We start from the raw sequence: 18,548 nt of genomic DNA, 5'->3' as shown, positions 1-18,548 counted from the left end.
AAAAAAAAAATTTGTCATTTGACAGAAATTTGGGAGGAGAAGAATGAGCAGCTCAGTCAGTACCTGAGACCTTCCCCAGCCCTCTCAGTTCTACGCAGTATTTCAGAACTGTCTTTGATATTTATTATTTTGAAACAAAATGGCAGCCAACAACAGTTGGTACCTAGATATAGATTCTGATATTTGAATGAATTTCCAACAAACCTGGTCTGTGCTTTTCACGTGTCATTACCCTGACGGGGCCTGGGGTGCGCTGAGAAGCCAGATGTCCTGGTCTCCAGGAGGCCTCCGTATTCTGCTTCACAGTGTCGTTCCAGGGATGGCAGGGAGAGGAACCTCCCCTTCCACCCGCCGGCAGTGGCCCCGTGAGTGCTGGAAGGCTCCAGACGCTGGGTGGGCTCAGCCAGTGCCCCTCTCTGCTCTCCCAGCATCTTGCATTTCCCAGTCGGGACCTGATTTACAGAATAAGAGCACTGGCTAGGGACAGTGGTGGTCATCTGCGATCGCAGGGCTCTCAGACTTCATTGGGGGATTTCACCTGGAAGACGCCCACCCCAGCCCATTAGAAAAGGGGTGAAGGGTCGTGATGGGGTCTCCCGGGGAGAGCCCAGACAAGGCACCGCAGGGACCCTGTGCGCCAGATGTTAGCGGGGCCACTTCTGGGGAGCGTGTAGGCTTCGCACCTTCCCATGTTCGTGGGACTTAAGTGGCAGAATTGTGTCATTTTATTCCCATGAAGGAAGTGAGGACCAGCCTGGCCCTTGTCCCCCCAGCCTGTCTCCACCAATCCACTCCTATTTCCCACACGATCAACTGTCCAACCTCCCCCCCATTCCCCTGAGGATCTCACGGTTCTTTTTATCATCCGTTCAGCACGTACTCAGCAGATCGACGAATGATGAAGCTCGTGAATGAACTCTCCGTCTCTGTCTGTAGATTACGGTTTTCCAGACCTGACTGAGAAGGCTGGTCCCATAGAGGATACGGGCCAGAGTCAAGAGGGGGCGAGCCTCCCATCTCCCCTGCCCAAGATGAGCCTGGTGGAGCCACCCTGGCGTGTGGTCCCTGGAGAGGAGGAAGAGGCGGAGCAGCTGCTGCCTGTGACCAGATCCCAAGAAGAACCCCGAAGTCAGGTCCACGGCTTTCCTCCCACCGGCAGCAGCCAGACCCCAGGGGCCCCCGAACACCGGCACGAAGAGTCTGGGGACCAGGCCTCCTCGGGTGTGGAGGTGGGGAGCAGCATGGAGCCGAGCCTTTCCCTGCCCACAGTCGCCCCAAGTCCAGTGACCCTGGGCGGTCAGGATGTGGCCGACTGGGGGGCAGGGGGCACGGTGTTGCCAGCCGCAGGGCGCAGGCTAGAGTTGGAGGCCCCTCGGGAGCCCAGTGAGGAGGCCACTGCGGAAACAGCTGGCTTGGCCGGCCGGCCAGGGGAGGGACCGTCCCCGGCCTCGTTCCCTCAGACAGAAGCTCCCGGCGGGGCTGAGGCCTCAGACGAAGACCCCACGCACCCTGGAGCCTCAGCCTCTTTCTCACTGGCTCCTGGAGACACGGAGCTGACACCTTCCTCTGCTGCCGTGGGACGAGAAACCCTCAGCCAGCTGCCCCAGGAAGGGCAGCCCGCCGCTGCTCCGTCTGGGACACCCTGGGACTCCACGCAGGTAAGGGAGGGTGCTCGCGGGCTGCCTGGCCATGCCCAGCTCGCGGCATGGGGAGAGCTCTGCCGGGCCCCGGGACAGCGGGTGGATTCCGGGCAGAACTTTGGGGGGCACAGCTCGTGGCCCAGCAGTGGGCATCCTCTTCACACTGAGGGGCACAGGCTCGGCACCCCCGCCCAGTAGTCATGGGTTCGGGTGCCCTCTGCTCGTCACAGCCGCCGAGGGTGGGTGCTGACAGCGCTCTGGCCAGCCCCACCTCCACGCCCCCCACCACTGTGCAGTTGCCCCTGCTTTCCTCCTCACCCGCCCACCCCGACACCAAAAGGAAAGGAGGGTCCCAGGTGGTCAGCTGTGCTTCTGGGCCCCAGGCATGCTACTGTTTGCCCTTCAGAACGTTACACATGCGTTTGCCTTCGAAAGACTCCAGGCTGGCCCCTGCAGCCGGGCCCCTGTGACACGGCTTCCGCCTCCACTCCCTCCAGACATCGGGTTGGTGAACCTCGGCCGGGTCCTGGGCATGTCACCTTGCGGAGGCTGTCTGCTCTCACCCAGCTGTCACACCCATGCCTGGCCTCGCCCTCCTAGCTTCTCACTGGGTTCCGTCCACCCTCCCTCCAGATGCCCTTCTTATTTCTTTGCACAGGTGATCTGCAAAGACTGGAGCAACCTAGCCGGAAAGAACTACATCATCCTGAACATGGCGGAGAACGTGGACTGTGTGAGTGCTGGTGCGGCAGGCCGGGCCGGGGTGGGTGGCCTGACCCCCTGCGGGGAGCCAGCTCCCACCAACGTCTGAGAAAAGAGGGCTCTCGGGTTTTTAAATCCCCAGGGCTCTTTGTGCCTGCCCCCCTCCGTTTTTGATTCTGTGTGTGATGTCGTCTCTCTATGAGGATATTGAAATTGCTTTCTGAAGAGTTGTTTTCTCCCTGTACGGGACGCTTTCCCCATTTGTTAGTTTTGTTCTCAATTTTCCAGCATCCTCTCCTCAGATGTCTGGCGGCATTTGTCTGGTGCTGTTTAAGGAGGGCCAGCAAAAGCTGTTCGGAAGCTTTGAGCCTGGGGGTGGGCTTCACTGTAGCTTCTCGGGAGGGTGGTCTGGCCGGGCCATTTCATTTGAAAATTTCTAATGTGAGTGTCTTTAGGGCCTTCCTCTTGGGTGATTAGATTCTTGGAAAAAGGAACTTCTGTCCTTCGGGTAGGGTATGGGGCTGGCCGCCAGGGTTCTGGGAGCAGCTTGGGAGAGGGCTGTGTTTCTGTGTTAGGATACATGTGCCTGATGGGTGAGTTCATTCACCGCACCCATTCGCAGTGTGAGCCCCTCCCACAGCTGGGTCTGGTGTCCTCAAGGTCAGAGACCCTCTATTTTACCATCATTAAAGAACAAGCTTCCCGTCTTCTGCAGGGAGAAGGGATGTTTGTCAGCTGTGCGGTGTCAGGGGGAACTAGGGGTCCATTGCTTCTTAAACACACTCTCAGTGTGGTCCTGTGCTGGTGCCGTTTCCATTCTCTCTCCCAGAGGGAGCCAGTGCCACTTATCCAGAGCGTTTGGCAAGTTGGGCGAGAAGTCTGGGTGCTCCTCAGCTCTCCCCAACTGGCTCAGTGTCTGGCTCTCTCGGGCTTGCTGAACTGGGAAACTCTGACTCACCCATCCGCCTCCGGTGATCACATGCTGTGGCTCTTGTCTCCTCTGCTGTTTTGTTGTGGTTTTGTCTTTGTGGTTTTAGACCTTAGAAGAAAAAAACCTTCATTCTTGCTTAGTGTGTTTGGTAGAAAAGTGAAAGTACATGCACACATTTAATCCACAAGTGACCAACGAGGTGTTCTCTTTTTCCCAGCATCTTTATAAAGTGATAGATTGTTACATCATTGGTGTGTTTTAATCCAGGGCAGTGCAGTTATTAGTCTTACTGATGCTCACTCTGTTAACTGGAAATAAAGCACGATGTAAGGGCTGTGAGTCGAGTTCACTCAGTGTCTGACTGAGGACGGTGGCCTGGGAGACAGCCTCTCGGGTGGACGAGCCAGGATGCATATGAACTTCGGTGAAGGGGATGCATGCAGCGGAGACCTCAGGGAAAGGTCACTGCTGGCCTTGAGGACCAGATGTCTCAGTTAATGATTTGAGTGCTTTTCTGTGTGTGGGACAATGCAGGAATCTGGGGTCAATGCCATTCTTCCTTAGTATACATTTTAACTCTCTGGGGGCCCATATATCCAGACACAGAATGCTTCGTCCTGCATTCCTCTCAGAGTGTAGGTCAGCAACTGCAGTGGCTTAAGACTTGATCCTTGTGGAACTGAGTGGCAGGCAGCCTGCGTTGCCTACAGCCCCATCTTTGGCCAGTGAAAGCCTCAACTCAGAGTTGGCTTCTGAGTCCTTTTGACCAACCTTTAGTGTTTGCTAGTTTCCCTGCTTTCTGTGCACGAGGATGTTCCACGCTGTTCTTGAATGTTCCCTTCCCCGGACACGGAATCAACATTCTTCAAGGAGCTCTCATGGCTTTTATGGGGACTTGAGACTCTGGAGTTTGGGGTGCACATACTTGAACAATGAAGTCTAAAGTTAATGTCTCTGTTCTCTTCCCAAAGAACACATAGAAGCTTAAATGCTTTCATTCTGCTTTCCCTGTTTTTGTCTGGTTTGTTATTCTCATTTAACACTTGACATCCACCTAATTAGTCAATATTATTTTTTACGGTGGATTTTTTAATTATAAAAAAATCTTAACATAAAATTTATCATTCTAATCATTTTTAAGTGTACGGTTGTGTTAAGTACATTTACATTATTGTGAAACAGATCTCCAGAACTTTTTCATCTTGCAAAAACTGAAATTCTGTCCCCATTAAACAACTCCATTTCACCCCTCTCTCAACCACCCTTCTACTTTCTGTCTCCATGAATCTGAGTGCTCTGGGCCCCTCATATTAGTGGGATCGCACAGTATTTGTCTTTTTGTGACATCTTGGGCACGTTCCAACGGGTGGCGCCGTGGGGTCAGCCTGTATGCGTACGTTCACCTTCCCTGGATACTGTGCAGCGACTTTCCACGGTGACTGTGCCAGTGACTCTGCGGCAGCGCCTGGGTGCTCTGGGGCTGCCGTGTCTGCCGGCCACCGGTGTTGTTTTTCATTTTAGCCATTTTGCGAGGTGTGTAGTGTGGTGGCATCACTTGGTGGTTTTACTTTGCATTTCCCTGATGATCAACAGAGTTGAACAACTTTTCCTGTGTGTTTTAGCCTCTTGGTCAAGTGCCTCATCGGATCTTTTGCTCATTTATCGACGGGGTTATCTGACTTCTTATTTATCGACTGGGTTATCTGACTTTTTATTTATTGATGTCTGTAAATTATTCATATGTCCTGGATATGAAACCTCTGTCTCGTATACATATTGTAAATGTTTTCTCCTACCCTGTGGGGTGCCTTTTCACCCTCTTAATAGTACCCTCTGATAAATGGAAGTTCTTAATTTTTTTAAACTTCATCATAAAATACGCCAACTTATCAGTTTTTTCGTTCATGGTTAGTGGTTTCGTCGGGTCCAATTTAGAAATGTTTGCCTACTCCAAGGCCATGCTTGTTTCTAAAAGCTTTAGATCTGAAATGCATCTGGAATTGACTTTGGTGTATGGTGTGACCTATGAGTCCAGGTATGTTTTTTCTTTTCTGCTGAGATATCCAGTCGTCCCAGCACCTATGACTGAATAAGTCCTTTCAATCCTCACAGTAAGCCCACGGATTTAGGACCGATGCCCACATTTTCAGATGGGGAAACTGAGGCTCAGAGAGGTACAGTGTGTTGCTAAAGGTCACAGAGCCGATAAATGGCAGAACCAAGATTTGAATCCATATTTGATTCCAAAGCCACGGACACTCACTTTCCATCTACAGAATAAAATGTATGAGATACCTAGTCATCAGACCCTCCCAGAACTGACTTTGTGGGTCTAGGGCTTAAGCCAGGCAAACGTCTGGACCCTGAAAATGGGGGGTGTGCGCAGGTGGTGGAGCACAGGGCTGCAGCCCACACACACACGGGGAGGCGCCGCCCCAAGGAGGGCTCAGGCACGGCTGCCCCTCCCCTGCACGCACACACGGACGGTAGCGGCCATTTCAGGAGCTGGGGCTTCCCGAGCCGCTCGCTCGGGCCATCTCCAGGTACCAGCCTTCTCCCAGGTGTGGAACTGAGCAGGCGTCTCTTAGGCTGCTGAGCCTAACGCTCGTGAGAGCCTGCACTGGGCACTTGCCATGGCAACAAGGCCCTTCATCACGTTAGTAGCATGACAGCCACGCTCCTTAGCTTGGGCCCCAGCAGAAAGGAGGGCCCACAAGGCTGGCCTGGAGAGACGCCTGTGTCTCATGGGCAGAGACACCTGGCTCGCGGCCCCGCGGCTGGGAGCATTGGAGACAGGAGCCCACGTACAGGAGGGAGGGGCTGCTGGGGGCCACGGGTCGGGGGACCCGGCCAGAGGAGGGCCTCTTCCCAGACGGACCAGGAAGGGACAGTGACAGGCTGGGAGCCAGAGGCAAGGCCTCCTGCCCCATGCCGAGTTCCTGTTCAGTGCCAGCCTCTTGCTTTTGTTTTTAAGTTGTGTGATTACCTGTGTACAAGCTGAAGGAAATCTCAGCAGCACAAGAGCGTCAGATGGGAAAGAAGTCTCCTTTCCCCTTCTCCTGCCCCTCCCTGCGGCCAGGGGTCTACCATTATGGCCATCTCTGCTAATTGTCCTGAGCACCGCTGCACCCTGCGAGGACACAGGCGTCTTGTTTTTAAAATCTATTTTATACATATTAGTGTATATATGTCAACCCCAATCTCCCAGTTCATCCCCACCCCCCGCTTTCCCGCCTCGGTGTCCACACCTTCGTTCTCTACAGCAGACTCTTCCTTGACTCCCCAGCTTTGAGCCCTGTCTCTCCAGTGACAGGGGGAGGGGAGTTTGGGGAGGATGCCTCCCGCCTCGGTGGCCGTATTGACGCGCACTCTCTTGTCCTCCCCCCCCCGACATACTCGTCCGTCACATGACACGTCTGGACACTCAGGCCCCGCGTGAGTGCAAGAGGCCAAGGCAGGAGGGGGCACCTGGACGCCTGCAGGGACCAAGTGGACTCAGGTCTTGCTGTGCCCACTGTCCCCCGAGGCCAGGCTCACAGCCTCCTCCGCGGTCCCCAGAGGTCCCTGAGCAGCCACTCTGGGCAGCCCGCTGGCCTTTCCCGGGTCAGAGGGGCCCAGGCATAGAGGCTGGGGTCGGGGGGCATCACCCCTCACAGAACGCGGGGCTTTCTCTCCGCCCTCGTAGGAGGTGTTCCGGCGGCACCGGGGGCTGCAGCTCCTGGCCCTGGTGGAGGGGGCGCTGCCCCGCCACGGCCGCAGCCGCCACGGGCACTGGCGCATCTCCCTGAGCAAGCCCAGCGAGAAGGAGCGGTACCTGCTGATGACCTTGGTGGGCGAGCAAGGTGAGTGGGGGCCGCGGGGAGGGCAAGCTGAGTCCCAGCTGGACTCCCTGGTTCAGGGTTCAGTGACGCCCACGGGCCTGCGTTCTGGAGAGAAGGAGGATGAGTGCACCCTGGTCGGGAGGGAGGCGCAGGCCCATGTACTCTGTGTGGTGGGGGAGGGGCCGTGGGTGTGGCTTCTGGAAGGGGCCAGCGGGTGGGCAGCAGGTACGGGTCATGGTCTGTGTGGGCTCCAGGCTGGGGAGTGAGGTTCGGAGGCTCAGACAGGGGGTCCGAGGGTCAGGAGCCTGAGCACCTCTGCGGCCAGGGCTGTGCTGATGGTGCGTTTCCCTAGGGGTGGTGCCCACTCAAGACGTCCTCTCCGTGCTGGGCGACATCCGCAGGAGCCTGGTGGAGGTAAGAGTGCGGCCGTGCTCCCTGCACCCCTAAAACTCTGGGGCGGGGCTGCCTTCCCTGAGGCGTGAGGGCCTGCGTGGCGGGGTGCGGCCTGAAGCAGCTCTGGACAGCTCCTGCCTCCGGTCTCCGAGGCCCAGCTCCCGAGGAGCACGGAGCTACCAGCTGCGGTGCGTGTGACATGCGACAGCAGGCACAGACCCAAGCCATGGAGGGAGGTGGTCAGGAGAGGATGCAGAGGGAGGGGCCCGCCGAGGGGATCTTGGAGGGTAAGTGGAGTTCTTTGGTGGACGGCGGAGAAGCGCCACGTCTAGCCAGGAAACCGTGCAGAAGCCTGGTGGGTGGGGAGAACGTGGCGCAGTTCCCAAAGGCACAAAAGAAAGTGTCACCAGGCACTCCCCACTGAGAGTCGCGCGCTGGGCCAGCTCGGGGGCCCCGGGGCGGGGTGGGTGGGGGGGCGACCCAGGCAGTCCACCGCCCACCTGGCCGGCCCCAGGGACCTGGGCTGAGGAGACAGGCTGGCTGACCTCTACTCCAGATCCACCTTCCCCAGAGGAGGAAGTGCAGTTCCTCACCTCCCTTCTTGAGGACAGCCCGTGTCCTCCAGGCCCCGTCCACTCACTGGAATCCAGGGGCCTTATCAGTCCCCTTAGTTCTCAAGAGCTCTGCAGTATTTGTTTTTTGTTTTTTTATTTAATTTATTTATTTATTTTTGGCTGCGTTGGGTCTTCGTTGCTGTGCATGGGCTTTCTCTAGTTGCGGCGAGCGGGGGCTGCTCTGTTGTGATGCGGCGGCTTCTCATTGTCGTGGTTTCTCTTGTTGCAGAGCACAGGCTCTAGGTGCGCATGCTTCAGTAGTTGTGACACGCGGGCTCAGTGGTTGTGGCTTGCGGGCTCTAGAGTGCAGACTCAGTAATTGTGGCACATGGGCGTAGTTGCTCCGCAGCTTAGTTGCTCCATGGCATCTTCCCGGACTAGGGCTCGAACCTGTGTCCCCTGCATTGGCAGGCGGATTCTTAACCACTGCGCCACCAGGGAAGCCCCTTGCAGTGTTTTTAGTTTGTTTTTTATATATTTATTTATTTGGCTGTGTCGGGTCTTAGTTGCGGCATGAGGGATCTTTAGTTGTGGCATGTGAACTCTTAGTTGTGGCATGTGGGATCTAGTATCGTAACCAGTGATCGAACCCAGGACCCCTGCATTGCGAGTGTGGAGTCTTAGCCCCTGGACCACCAGGGAAGTCCCTCGAGAGCCCTCCAGTGTTTGTTGACAGAGCTGAGGCACCCGTGCCCGTGGGCCCCACCTCCTTATCTAGTCCACGCCAGGCTGGGGGTGGCCTCCGTGGTGGTTTGCGGCTTTTTGATAAGTGTGCTGAGTGCCAGACTGGGTTCTCTCACCCGGCCCTGAGCACCACCCTGGGGTTGTAAGCAGTAAATAAGGCCCCCTGTTGAGTACCGTAGGTGCCCCATTTAAGACAGGAGCTGAAACCCAGAGCAAGGAGGTGACTTGCCCAAAATGGCACAGCTAGTGCGTGGCTGAGCCAGGCTTTGGACCAGGCCTGAGAGATTCAAGAGCCTGGGCCTTTCACCGTGATGCTGTATCTACACCACCTGGGTAGCCATGGGGGGCCGGTCCAGTTGTGAGACTTGGGGTTCATGAACACTGGGGGGCTGGTGGAAAGTTGGGTTTAACCTTTTTTACAGACCCTTCTGCTTCTCCCCTCCCCTGGGTATTCTGGCTTTACCGGACGTTTCATTCAGACTGATTCGGCCGAAAAGCATGCTGGGTCTTTGGACGTATATTAGTGGGCAGATTTAGCATGTGCATTGGTGGTGAATCTAGCAGGAGAACTGAGCCTTGATAACTTAAAAAGTGAATAGAGAAAGTGCTGGAAATACACAGGTGGTTCACAGGAAGAAGAGCTAACACCTGGCTTTAGAAAGGGGGACTCCCAGGTCTCTGCGCCGGAGCCAGTGGACGGCACCCTCACCCTCGCACCTGTCATCTGATGATGGCACCTCGCCGTCCCTGCTTTCCTCCCCCCGAGATGCAGATTGTGGAGAGTGTCTGCCTGACCCGGTGGGGACAGAGCAGACACTCGGCCAGAGAAGGCCACCCACTCAAGACAACCCACAGTGTCGGGGGGTGCTGGGCAGCTAAATGACATTGGTGACCACTCCAGTGGGAAGAGGGAGGAAGCTGAGAGACTGGGGGTGGCAGAGGACGTGCACTCTCTGGCCCACAATGGCCATAATGATACCGGGACACCCCTGCCCCCCAAGGTAGAAGCTGTGTTTGCAATTCCTTGCGGTGTGTGGTGGAGAATGTGAGGAGAGAGCTTCACAGCTGCTCGTGTCCTTTTTCAAGCTGGTGGGGACAGTGTGGATTGTGACTGCCGGCATGGGGCCAACCTCAGTGGGGGGTTAGGGCCACCACCAGGTGGGTTTAGGGCCAAACGTCGCCTGCAGCAGGGTCAGAGCCACTTCGGGCTTGTGAGGAGTCTGGGGATGGAGGCGCCCTCAGGCAGCGTGGGCTGGGGATCGGGCAGGGTCCTCGCCGAGCACAGGTCCAGCCAGGCCTCTGAGGGAGCTTGTTCCAAGCCTGTTCCCCGTCCCTGAGCTGCAACCCCAAGGGCCCTGTGGGGAGCCCTGGCACCCTAGGATCTTGGCTAAGGATCCGGGCCCCTCCCGCCCCCAGATTGGCATCCAGAACTACTCCACCACCAGCAGCTGCCAGGCCCGGGCCAGCCAGGTACGCAGCGACTACGGGACGCTCTTTGTGGTGCTGGTGGCCATCGGCGCCATCTGCGTCATCATCATCGTGCTCGGCCTGCTCTATAACTGCTGGCAGCGCCGGCTGCCCAAGCTGAAACACGTGGTGAGCGAGCGTGGAGCCCAGTGGGGCAGGGGGCTGGGCCGCGGTGGTGCCGGTGAGGGGGTGCCCAGCAAGCTCAGACATCTGAGGCTCAGTGTCCCCATCTGCCTTGGGGTGACTGCGGGTGGGGCGCTAGTGCAGGGCCTGGCCCCCAGTCGCCCTCTGCAGGGCGCCAGCCTCGCATTAGGTGCCGGAGGTGCAGGGAGTGGGACGTTGGCTGCACCCGCAGGGCCGCTGCTGGGGGGGCGGGCGGCCTCGCAGGCCTGGGCTCCTGTGGATGCCTCACCAGACAGGCCCTGGCTTGGGGTCTTGGGGTCAAGAGGAAGCTCCAGCAGCCTGGCAGCTCCCCCCAAAGGAGGGGCCAGGGCACAAAGCTCCTGTTTCCCATGAGTCCCTTTAGAAGGGGTGGGTGGTGGTGGGAGGGATCAGATGGTGTCAGGGAGGCCGTGGGTCTGTTCCGTGCGCAGGGTCAGTAGTCATTTTAAGAAAGGACCCAGAGCCGAAGGGGCCTGCGTCCATCAGGGTCCGCTGGGGTTCCCTGCGTGCGGTTTCGCCGCCGGCCTGAGGACCGGTGAAGGGATGAAGCGGGGGCGGCGGGGGCCCGGCGTGCTCTCCCAGCGGCCCCTCCCGCCGCAGTCGCACGGCGAGGAGCTGCGCTTCGTGGAGAACGGCTGCCACGACAACCCCACGCTGGACGTGGCCAGCGACAGCCAGTCGGAGATGCAGGAGAAGCAGCCCAGCCTGAACGGCGGCGGCGCCGTCAACGGCCCGGGGGGCTGGAGCGCGCTCATGGGGGGCAAGCGCGACCCCGAGGACTCGGACGTATTCGAGGAGGACACGCACCTGTGAGGGGCTGTGCCCCGCCCGGCCCTCGGCGCGGGGTCCCTGCTTTCCCCCGACTCACGACGCACCTCGGCCCCATCCCCGTCCCCACCCGACGCCCCGAGGGGCTGCCCCGGGACCCCATTAAAGCCGCCCGGAGAGCACACCGGGCCCCGCGCCTCCGCCTGCGCGACTGGTTTTTGCGCTTGGGGGCGGAGTGGGGGGAGAACGTGTGTGATAAGCGGGGGCGATGGACTAAGGGGAGGGGCGGGGCGGGCGCATCCCGGGTCGGTCCTCCGGGCGCCAGGCGCCGCTGCGGAGCGGGCGGGGCGGAGCGGGCGGGGCGGGGCGGGGCGCGGCGCGGCGTGTTTATATCCGGCGGGGCTTCGCCGCTGCCCTGGGGTCGCCGGGCCGGGGTCGGGGACGTCCGCGCCATGGATACCTGCGACCTGTTCTCCAGCTGCAGGAAGGGGGACGTGGGCCGAGTGCGGTGAGGAGCCGTGGCCCCGAGGAGGGTGTGAGTGGGCCGCCCGCGGAGCGCCTGGCCGGGGGGGTGGGGGACGGGGGCGGCCCGGGCGCCGAAGCAGGACCGCCCCGGTCCAGGCAGCTCTCTGAGCGGGGCCGCGGGGGTCGGGTGCTGGCGTGACTCTTTCCGGGAGTCCCGGAGGAGAGGACTGCCACGCGGACGCCCGGAGGAGGCGGAGAGGGGCAAAGAGAAGAGAAGGGCCCGGAGGTCAGACCCTGGGGGCAGGCCTGGGACGCCCCCTACGTGGCTCCTCTGATGAGCTGCGGAGCCCGCGCTGGGAACGCCTGTGGCCCGGAACCAGTCTCTGGTTCTCAGAAGTTCGGGAACTCCTAATTGCGGTTGACGCAGCCCGGGTGCTGCAATCGCCGTCCCCGCGGGCCGCACGGGGAGGGGAGGGGCTGCTGATGTGGGATAAGAGGCACCTGTTTTCCTTCCCCCATCCCTGGTCCCGACCTCCCCTAGCGCTCTCCCCGGGCCAGTCGGGGACTTCCTGAGCCCCGCAGCTTCTCCGGGCTCCTCCCCAGGGTCGGGTGACACCTGGGAGTTAGTTGGTAGCCCCCAAAGTGTGGTGCAGTCTGAGATCCAACCTGGGCGTCTCCTCGAAGTGGGTTCCTGTCCATCACCATTCTTGGTGGTCTCCCCTCACCCGTCTCCTCTGCTGCTTTGTTTCCTGACTTCCGCCTTCTATATAATCTGTCCATTTTTCGTTTCCACGCTGCCAGGATGTCTGCAAGTCTCCTGGTCGTCCTGTCCACCTCCAGTCCCTCTGCTCTGGGAAGGCTAACCTGCCACCCCATGCAGCCCGAGGGTTCGGGTGGAGGCAGGGCCCCACCCCCTCCTCCTCCCTCCCTCCCTCCCTCTCTCTCTCCCTCCCTCCCTCTCTCCCTCCCTCCCTGTCTCCTCCCTCCCTCCCTCTCTCCCTCCCTCCCTCTCTCTCTCCCTCTCTCTGTCTCCCTCCCTCTCTCCCTCTCTCTGTCTCCCTCCCTCTCTCCCTCTCTCTGTCTCCCTCCCTCTCTCTGTCTCCCTCCCTCTCTCCCTCTCTCTGACTCCCTCCCTCCCTCCCTCTCTCCCTTAAGCCTTCAGCCCAGATGCTCAGCCTCTTCAGCTCTGGGGCCTCTGACGCCCAGGGGCTCCCACATCCACACTCTTTCGTGGTTCCTTTGCCTTAAATGCCTGTCCTGCTCTGGTCTCTGCCCTCACTTGGGGAGGCTTTCCTCCTTCCCCTTCCGCAGGTCTCCTCTCCAGACCCCAAACCCATCCTGACCCAGGCTCTGACCTCCTCTGCCCAGGTACCTGCTGGAGCAGCGAGACGTGGAGGTGAATGTGCGGGACAAGTGGGACAGCACCCCCTTGTGAGTGCCGGCGGGGGGCAGGGGGGTGGGTAGGGTGGGCGGGGCCTGCACGCCTGACAGCGCCCCTGCCCTGCCCATCTCTCTCTCAGGTACTATGCCTGCCTCTGTGGACACGAAGAGCTGGTGCTCTACCTGCTAGCCAACGGTGAGTGCGCAGGGCAGGGCTGGGTGGGGCGGTGGACGCGGGCTGTGCCCAGGGGCCCTGGCATCCCCTCTCAGTCCCGCGCGCCGTCAGCAAGTGCCCTTAGCTCTGCCCTCAGAGCCAGTTCTCCTCTCAGCTTCACAGCCCCGGGTCAGCGTCTCCCTGCGGCTGCCCCTCCCTGTCCTCTACCGTGTGTTGTTGTCCTTGCCACAGTGGGCATGCCCCACGGCCAGTGTGACCCGCTTCCTGGCCTGAGTGGCTTCCCCGCTGTGTTTCCCATGAGCTAGAGAACCTGGCCTGCCCTGAGCTGCTCCGTGACGGGCGTTGCTCCCCCTCCCGCCCCGGCCAGCCCTCTGCCGCCTCCCCACGTGCCCCTCAGGGCCTTTGCACTTGCTGTTCCCTTTGCTCAGAAGGCCTTTCCCAGGTCTTGGCATGGCTCTCACTCATTTCAGGTGTCTGCACCTTGTCTCTGCCACAGTGACCTTCCACAGCTTCTCCTGTGGCAGCTGCCACCAGTGTCACCCTTCGTCTTGCTTAGCTTTTTTTTCAGAGCACCTGACGTCATTTGCTAACCTGTGTATGTCTTTCTGCCCCAGGAACCTCAGTTAGGTGAGGACGGGGACTCTTCTGCCTAGGGTGTGTCCCCAGACCGCCAGTGCACAGATTAGGGCCGGCCTCCAAGCCGTCTGTTTTGTGTGGTGTGTGGCGTGTGCCTGGGCCCCGGCGGGGAGGATGCTGGGGCACGAGCAGGCCCAGGGCAACTCGGGCCCCGTAGGTGGGGTGGGGAGGGGAGATGCGCCTCTCCCCCAGGCCCCTCCCCAGCTGTGGCGGGCAGCCCCATGGCCCTGCAGACTGGGCAGCCCTGCTGTCCCCAGGAGCCCGCTGCGAGGCCAACACCTTCGATGGGGAGCGCTGTCTCTACGGGGCCCAGAGTGAGGCCATCCGCCGGGCCCTGCGTGACTACAAGCAGGTGACGGCCTCCTACCGGCGGCGGGACTACTACTACAGCTGCCTGCTGCGGTGAGACTGAGCACGAGACAGCCCTGCACAGGGGCTCCGCGGTGGGCGCGGCTGGTGTGGGGCTGAGGGGCGGCACTGCTCAGCACCCCCTCCTCTGCCCCCAGCCTCCTGGAACAGGGCATCCACAGCGACGTGGCCTTCTTAGTGCACGGCAAGTCCTTCCGGGCACATCGCTGCATCCTGGGTGCTCGCAGCACCTACTTTGCACACATGCTCGACACCAAATGGAAGGGCAAGAGTGTCGTGGTCCTCAGGCACCCTCTGGTGCGTCCCTCCCGGGGATGGGGAGGGCAGAGGGTGAGCAGGGAATTTGTGTTGAGCGGCTGTCTCTGACCTTGTCTCCCTGTGGTCTCTGCCTACAGATCAACCCCGTGGCCTTTGGGGCCCTTCTGCAGTACCTGTACACAGGTGAGCCCTGGGTCTGGGTAGGGAGGGGCTGCAGCACACCCAGACGTGGCTTTGGCGCCACTTTTTCTCTCCTGGGGCTCATCCCCTGGGGTGCAGGGTGGTTCCAGCTGCCTCCTGGGCTGGCTTTTCCCACCCACAGAGGAGCCCTTCTCGTCTGTCCCGGGTCCTGTAGAACTCGGGTGGTGGGCCGAGGCACGGCCGCGGGGCAGCCGAGGGCCTCCTCAGGCTCTGAGCCTCCCCCCAGCCCTGCACCCATACCCAGGCTGCCTGGACGTCGGTGTGGAGCATGTCGGCGACTGTGAGCGTCTGGCCAAGCAGTGCCAGCTGTGGGACCTGCTCGGCGACCTGGAGGCCAAGTGTGAGTGTGCGTGTCCAGGCCTTGGGGCCCGGGGCCTCAGGCAGCAGCTGGCGGGCCGCCCGGCTCCCTGAAGCTGTGTTCTCCCCTCCACAGTGGCTTCCAAGCCAGGCACGTGTGTGAAGGTGCTGACCATTGAGCCCCCCCAGGCAGACCCCCGGTTGCGGGAGGACCTGGCCCTGCTGGCTGACTGTGCCCTGCCCCCCGAGCTCCGGGTAAGTGCACCCGTCTGGGCTGGGCTTGTGGGTAGGGCGTGTCTGGGGATGGGGATGGGGATGCGGTTTAAACCTAGAGCCCAGTTGCTTCCCTTTTCTGAGCTGGCCTGCTTGCTTTAGTTGTCGTGTATCTAAGTCAACACACGGGGCAGCGGTCGTCCTCCAGGATGAGCTACAACAGGCTCTTGGCCGGGGCCGGCTGCTCTCCCATCTCCTGCCTGCTCTGATGGCACCTGCTCTGCTGTCCCCCGCCAGGGTGATCTTGGCGAGCTGCCCTTCCCTTGCGACGGCTTCAGCAGCTGTCCTGATGTCTGCTTCCGAGTGGACGGTTACAGCTTCCTCTGTCACAAGGTACTAAGTTTTTTCTCTCCGGACCCCCACCCCTGCCTTAAGCCCTGGGCCAGCTCCTCCAGGCACAAGTCTTGGCCCACCCTGAGCCCAGCCTCCCACAGGCCTTCTTCTGTGGCCGCAGCGATTACTTCCGGGCCCTGCTGGATGACCACTTCCGAGAGAACGAGGAGCTGGAGGCGTCAGGCGGCCTCCTGGCCATCACCCTGCACGACATCTCGCCTGCCGTCTTCACCCACGTGCTGTACTACATCTACAGTGACCACACCGAGGTGTGTGTGCTGGGCAGGGATTGGGGGAGCTACACAGGCCATGTCACCACAGGGCTTAGAGGAAGCGCCCAGGTCCGGACTGGCTCTGAGAGGCCTGTTCTCCATGAGGCTGGAGTGTGGGTCCTGTGTGAACTTTTCTATCAGGTGGAGGGGCCCTGGTTCCAGGGCAGGAATGTGTGACAAGACTCATGGCATGAGCACCTGGCACTTGGAGAGACAGTGTAGCCATCTGAGGTCCCCAAGTTTTCCATCCAGGGGGTGGGCGGGGACAGTCACCCTGAATTCCTGCAACAGTGGGGATGCATTGGGGTCACCACAGGGCCCTTTGGCTGCCCCGAGGCAGCTGCCCCAGGTGAGGAGGCGGCAGGTGTGTGCTGCTTGCGTGCGCGCGTGTGTGCTGGTCACTGTAGTAATATGGTGACTGAGGAAGGGGGTTTGTTTCTTGTTTCTCTGCGGTGAGTGCCCAGGGCAGGGTTAGCACACTTCCTCCCAGAAGGGGTCAGTGGGCTGTAGGGTCCCTGTCACAGCTGCTCCCGGAGAACGGGGTGACGGCCAAGCAGGTGCCCCCGCCTGGACTGGGTGAAAGTTGCACCCAGCTTCCCTCGTCCTCTGGAGGCTGTGCCTGCCACAGCAGGTGGGAAACACGGGCTCTGGCTGCGGGGCTCGGGACAGAGCTGGCCTGCAACGTGAGCCCCTGGCTTGGCCCGTGGACCCCATTCTTAAGTCTCGGGTGCCCTTCCTCACCTCCGTTCTTTTCGCAGCTGCCTCCCGAGTTGGCCTACGACGTGCTGAGTGTGGCCGACATGTACCTGTTGCCAGGCCTGAAGCAGCTGTGTGGCCGTGGCCTGGCCCAGCTGCTGGATGAGGACAGCGTGGTGGGCGTGTGGCGCGTGGCCAAGCTGTTTGGCCTGGCGCGCCTGGAGGACCAGTGCACGAAGTACATGGCCAAGGTCATCGAGAAGGTGAGCGTGGGCCCAGGGTGGCTGAGGGTGGGCAGCAGGCGTGCCCTGAGCCGGCCTATCCGCAGCTGCTGGAGCGGGAGGACTTCGTGGAGGCGGTGAAGGAGGAGGCCGCGGCCGTGACGGCCCGGCAGGAGACGGACTCCATCCCGCTGGTGGACGACATCCGCTTCCACTTGGGCAGCGCCGCGCAGACGTGCAGTGCCATGGAGCAGGCAGAGCGGCAGCTGCGGGCGCTGGAGGACCTGCTGGCGTCCGTCGGCCTGGACTGCTGAGGGCTGTGCGCCGCGTGGTCTGTGAGCTTGGGGCGTCACCGCGCCGGCAGGCGCTCGGCGGGGCTCCCCTCCTCTTTGTGCCTGGGGACCCCGGGGAGGGGTACCTTGGGATGAGGCCTCTCCCGCAGCACAAACCAGCCCCAAGGCCCTGGGGCTGGGCACCACTCAGGGAAACCTGGCAGGCCGTTTCTTAGGGCCTCCGTCCCCTGTCCCACCTGCTCCTGGCCCCTCCTGGCATATTTTCCTGGGCGGAGGTGGACAATAAAGCTTGAATTCACTGTGGGAGCCTGTGTACCAGGGACAGGGTCGGGGGAGCTTGGGTCAGGGCCCCGCATCTGTGGGTCTGAGTAGGCAGCCCTCTGATGACCAGACTCCCCTTGGGGACAGGGTTTCCCCTTGGCCCTGGGAGGTTTCGCGGGGCCAGAGGTGTTTGTTTGCCCTCAGGTGAGCTAAGGCGGGGCTTCTGAGCTCGCTTACTGAGCAACTGCTGCTCTTAAGGCTCGCTGTGGGCCTCAGCCCAGCCCAGCCTGGCTCCCTCCACCTGCCTCAGCCACTGGCTGTGGTGCGTATCAGTCCAGGGGGTGCTGAGGAGGGAAGCCACTGTTTTTCCCTCAGCCCAGGGCCTGCTTCGATGTTGAATCAAGAATTTCCATACATTTTACTGGAAAATATTATATGCATTCTATTCCATCACAAGATCTCATTGGGAAAAACAGATCAACTGTTAACAACAGAGTAAGCAGAAACAGAAAAGAAGAACAGCTTGAAAGAAGAACAGCTTGTACCTAAAGTGGGGTGTAAGGGCGGAAGAGGGCCTGCCGGCGGGGCAGGGGCCACAAGCCGACCGACCGTGCTCTGCCGAGTCCTGGGGGACTGGAGCAAAAGACAACCAGGAATCCTGTTTTGAAATGTCAGTATTTAGTTTATCATTAATTTTGATTTAAAAGTAAAGTATTACATTAAAATATTGCTTATTTTTAATGACTACGATTTTTGGTGCACCCTTGTGTGCCTGAGGGGAGTGCCTCACTTGCCTCGCCCTAGTCCTGGCCCTTACCCAAAGATAGATATACGTTTTTTTAACCCATCCTATAATAATCTTCCCACCTGCAAAAAAAAAAAAAAAAAAAAGGCATGCATATGTTCGCTCCTCTACCTGGAAAACTCCTACATAGCTTTCAGTGTCCGCCTCAATGCGGCAGAGTGAGGAGGGGTGAGGGTGCCGTCACAAAGTTAGGAGTGCTTGCCAGGGCGAGGGGCAGCCTTAATTCCTGGAGCACTCTACTAGCATAAAAATTTCTCACTTTGGTAAAAGTCTGAAGCACAGCCTCAGGCAGGGACTTCTGAAGGGAGGGGCCCTGGAGCCAGGAAGCTGCTCTCAGGCACTCCAGCCCCCCACCTCCCCTGCCAGTGGCTTAGTTCTCGGAGTCCCATCAGCACCCTGCACCTGGGTGGTCACCACCTGCACCTTGGGGA

The 18,548-nt window shown here is 60.0% G+C and overlaps 2 protein-coding genes across 11 annotated transcripts in view; both read left to right on the top strand.

Moving 5' to 3' along the window:
• Positions 1-11,378, top strand: part of PODXL2 (podocalyxin like 2) — a 41,454-nt gene extending 30,076 nt beyond the window's left edge. For all 3 annotated transcript variants that reach the window (XM_022562576.3, XM_089919832.1, XM_022562578.3), the window contains 6 exons: positions 937-1,658; positions 2,299-2,373; positions 6,959-7,115; positions 7,447-7,508; positions 10,202-10,381; positions 11,015-11,378. In XM_022562576.3, coding sequence (XP_022418284.2) covers positions 937-1,658; positions 2,299-2,373; positions 6,959-7,115; positions 7,447-7,508; positions 10,202-10,381; positions 11,015-11,227 — 1,409 coding nt within the window. In that variant the 3' untranslated portion in view covers positions 11,228-11,378. The remainder of the gene's footprint in view (positions 1-936; positions 1,659-2,298; positions 2,374-6,958; positions 7,116-7,446; positions 7,509-10,201; positions 10,382-11,014) is intronic.
• Positions 11,379-11,583: 205 nt separating this feature from the next.
• ABTB1 (ankyrin repeat and BTB domain containing 1) lies at positions 11,584-18,041 on the top strand. Of its 8 annotated transcripts, none has more exons than XM_022562580.3 (12): positions 11,584-11,690; positions 13,016-13,078; positions 13,168-13,223; positions 14,096-14,240; positions 14,345-14,504; positions 14,603-14,648; positions 14,821-15,012; positions 15,100-15,218; positions 15,474-15,569; positions 15,671-15,838; positions 16,600-16,800; positions 16,866-18,041. In XM_022562580.3, exons 1-12 carry the CDS (start codon positions 11,635-11,637, stop codon positions 17,070-17,072), a joined length of 1,509 nt encoding a protein of 502 aa, XP_022418288.2. In that variant the 5' UTR covers positions 11,584-11,634; the 3' UTR covers positions 17,073-18,041. The 8 variants fall into 8 exon arrangements, with proteins under 8 accessions (XP_022418288.2, XP_089775959.1, XP_022418287.2 ...); XM_089919833.1 differs by having other exon boundaries at positions 14,788-15,006; XM_022562579.3 differs by having other exon boundaries at positions 14,788-15,012.
• Positions 18,042-18,548: the final 507 nt, after the last annotated feature.

The sequence above is a fragment of the Delphinapterus leucas genome, chromosome 10, assembly GCF_059928025.1.
Source record: "Delphinapterus leucas isolate spDelLeu-1000000601 "Yukka" chromosome 10, BTC_Dleu_Yukka2, whole genome shotgun sequence".
NCBI lineage: Eukaryota > Metazoa > Chordata > Mammalia > Artiodactyla > Monodontidae > Delphinapterus > Delphinapterus leucas.
The sequence above is the reverse complement of the archived record's forward strand: the minus strand, read 5'-3'. Positions and strand labels throughout refer to the sequence as shown.

Excerpts from the sequence above, each read along its gene's own strand:
- ABTB1 (XM_022562579.3), top strand. The coding sequence starts at position 11,635 with ATGGATACCTGCGACCTGTTCTCCAGCTGCAGGAAGGGGGACGTGGGC. Across the intron at positions 13,079-13,167 it reads AAGTGGGACAGCACCCCCTT|GTACTATGCCTGCCTCTGTG; the intron begins GTGAGTGCCGGC and ends TCTCTCTCTCAG. Across the intron at positions 14,649-14,787 it reads TCTGCAGTACCTGTACACAG|AGGAGCCCTTCTCGTCTGTC; the intron begins GTGAGCCCTGGG and ends TCCCACCCACAG.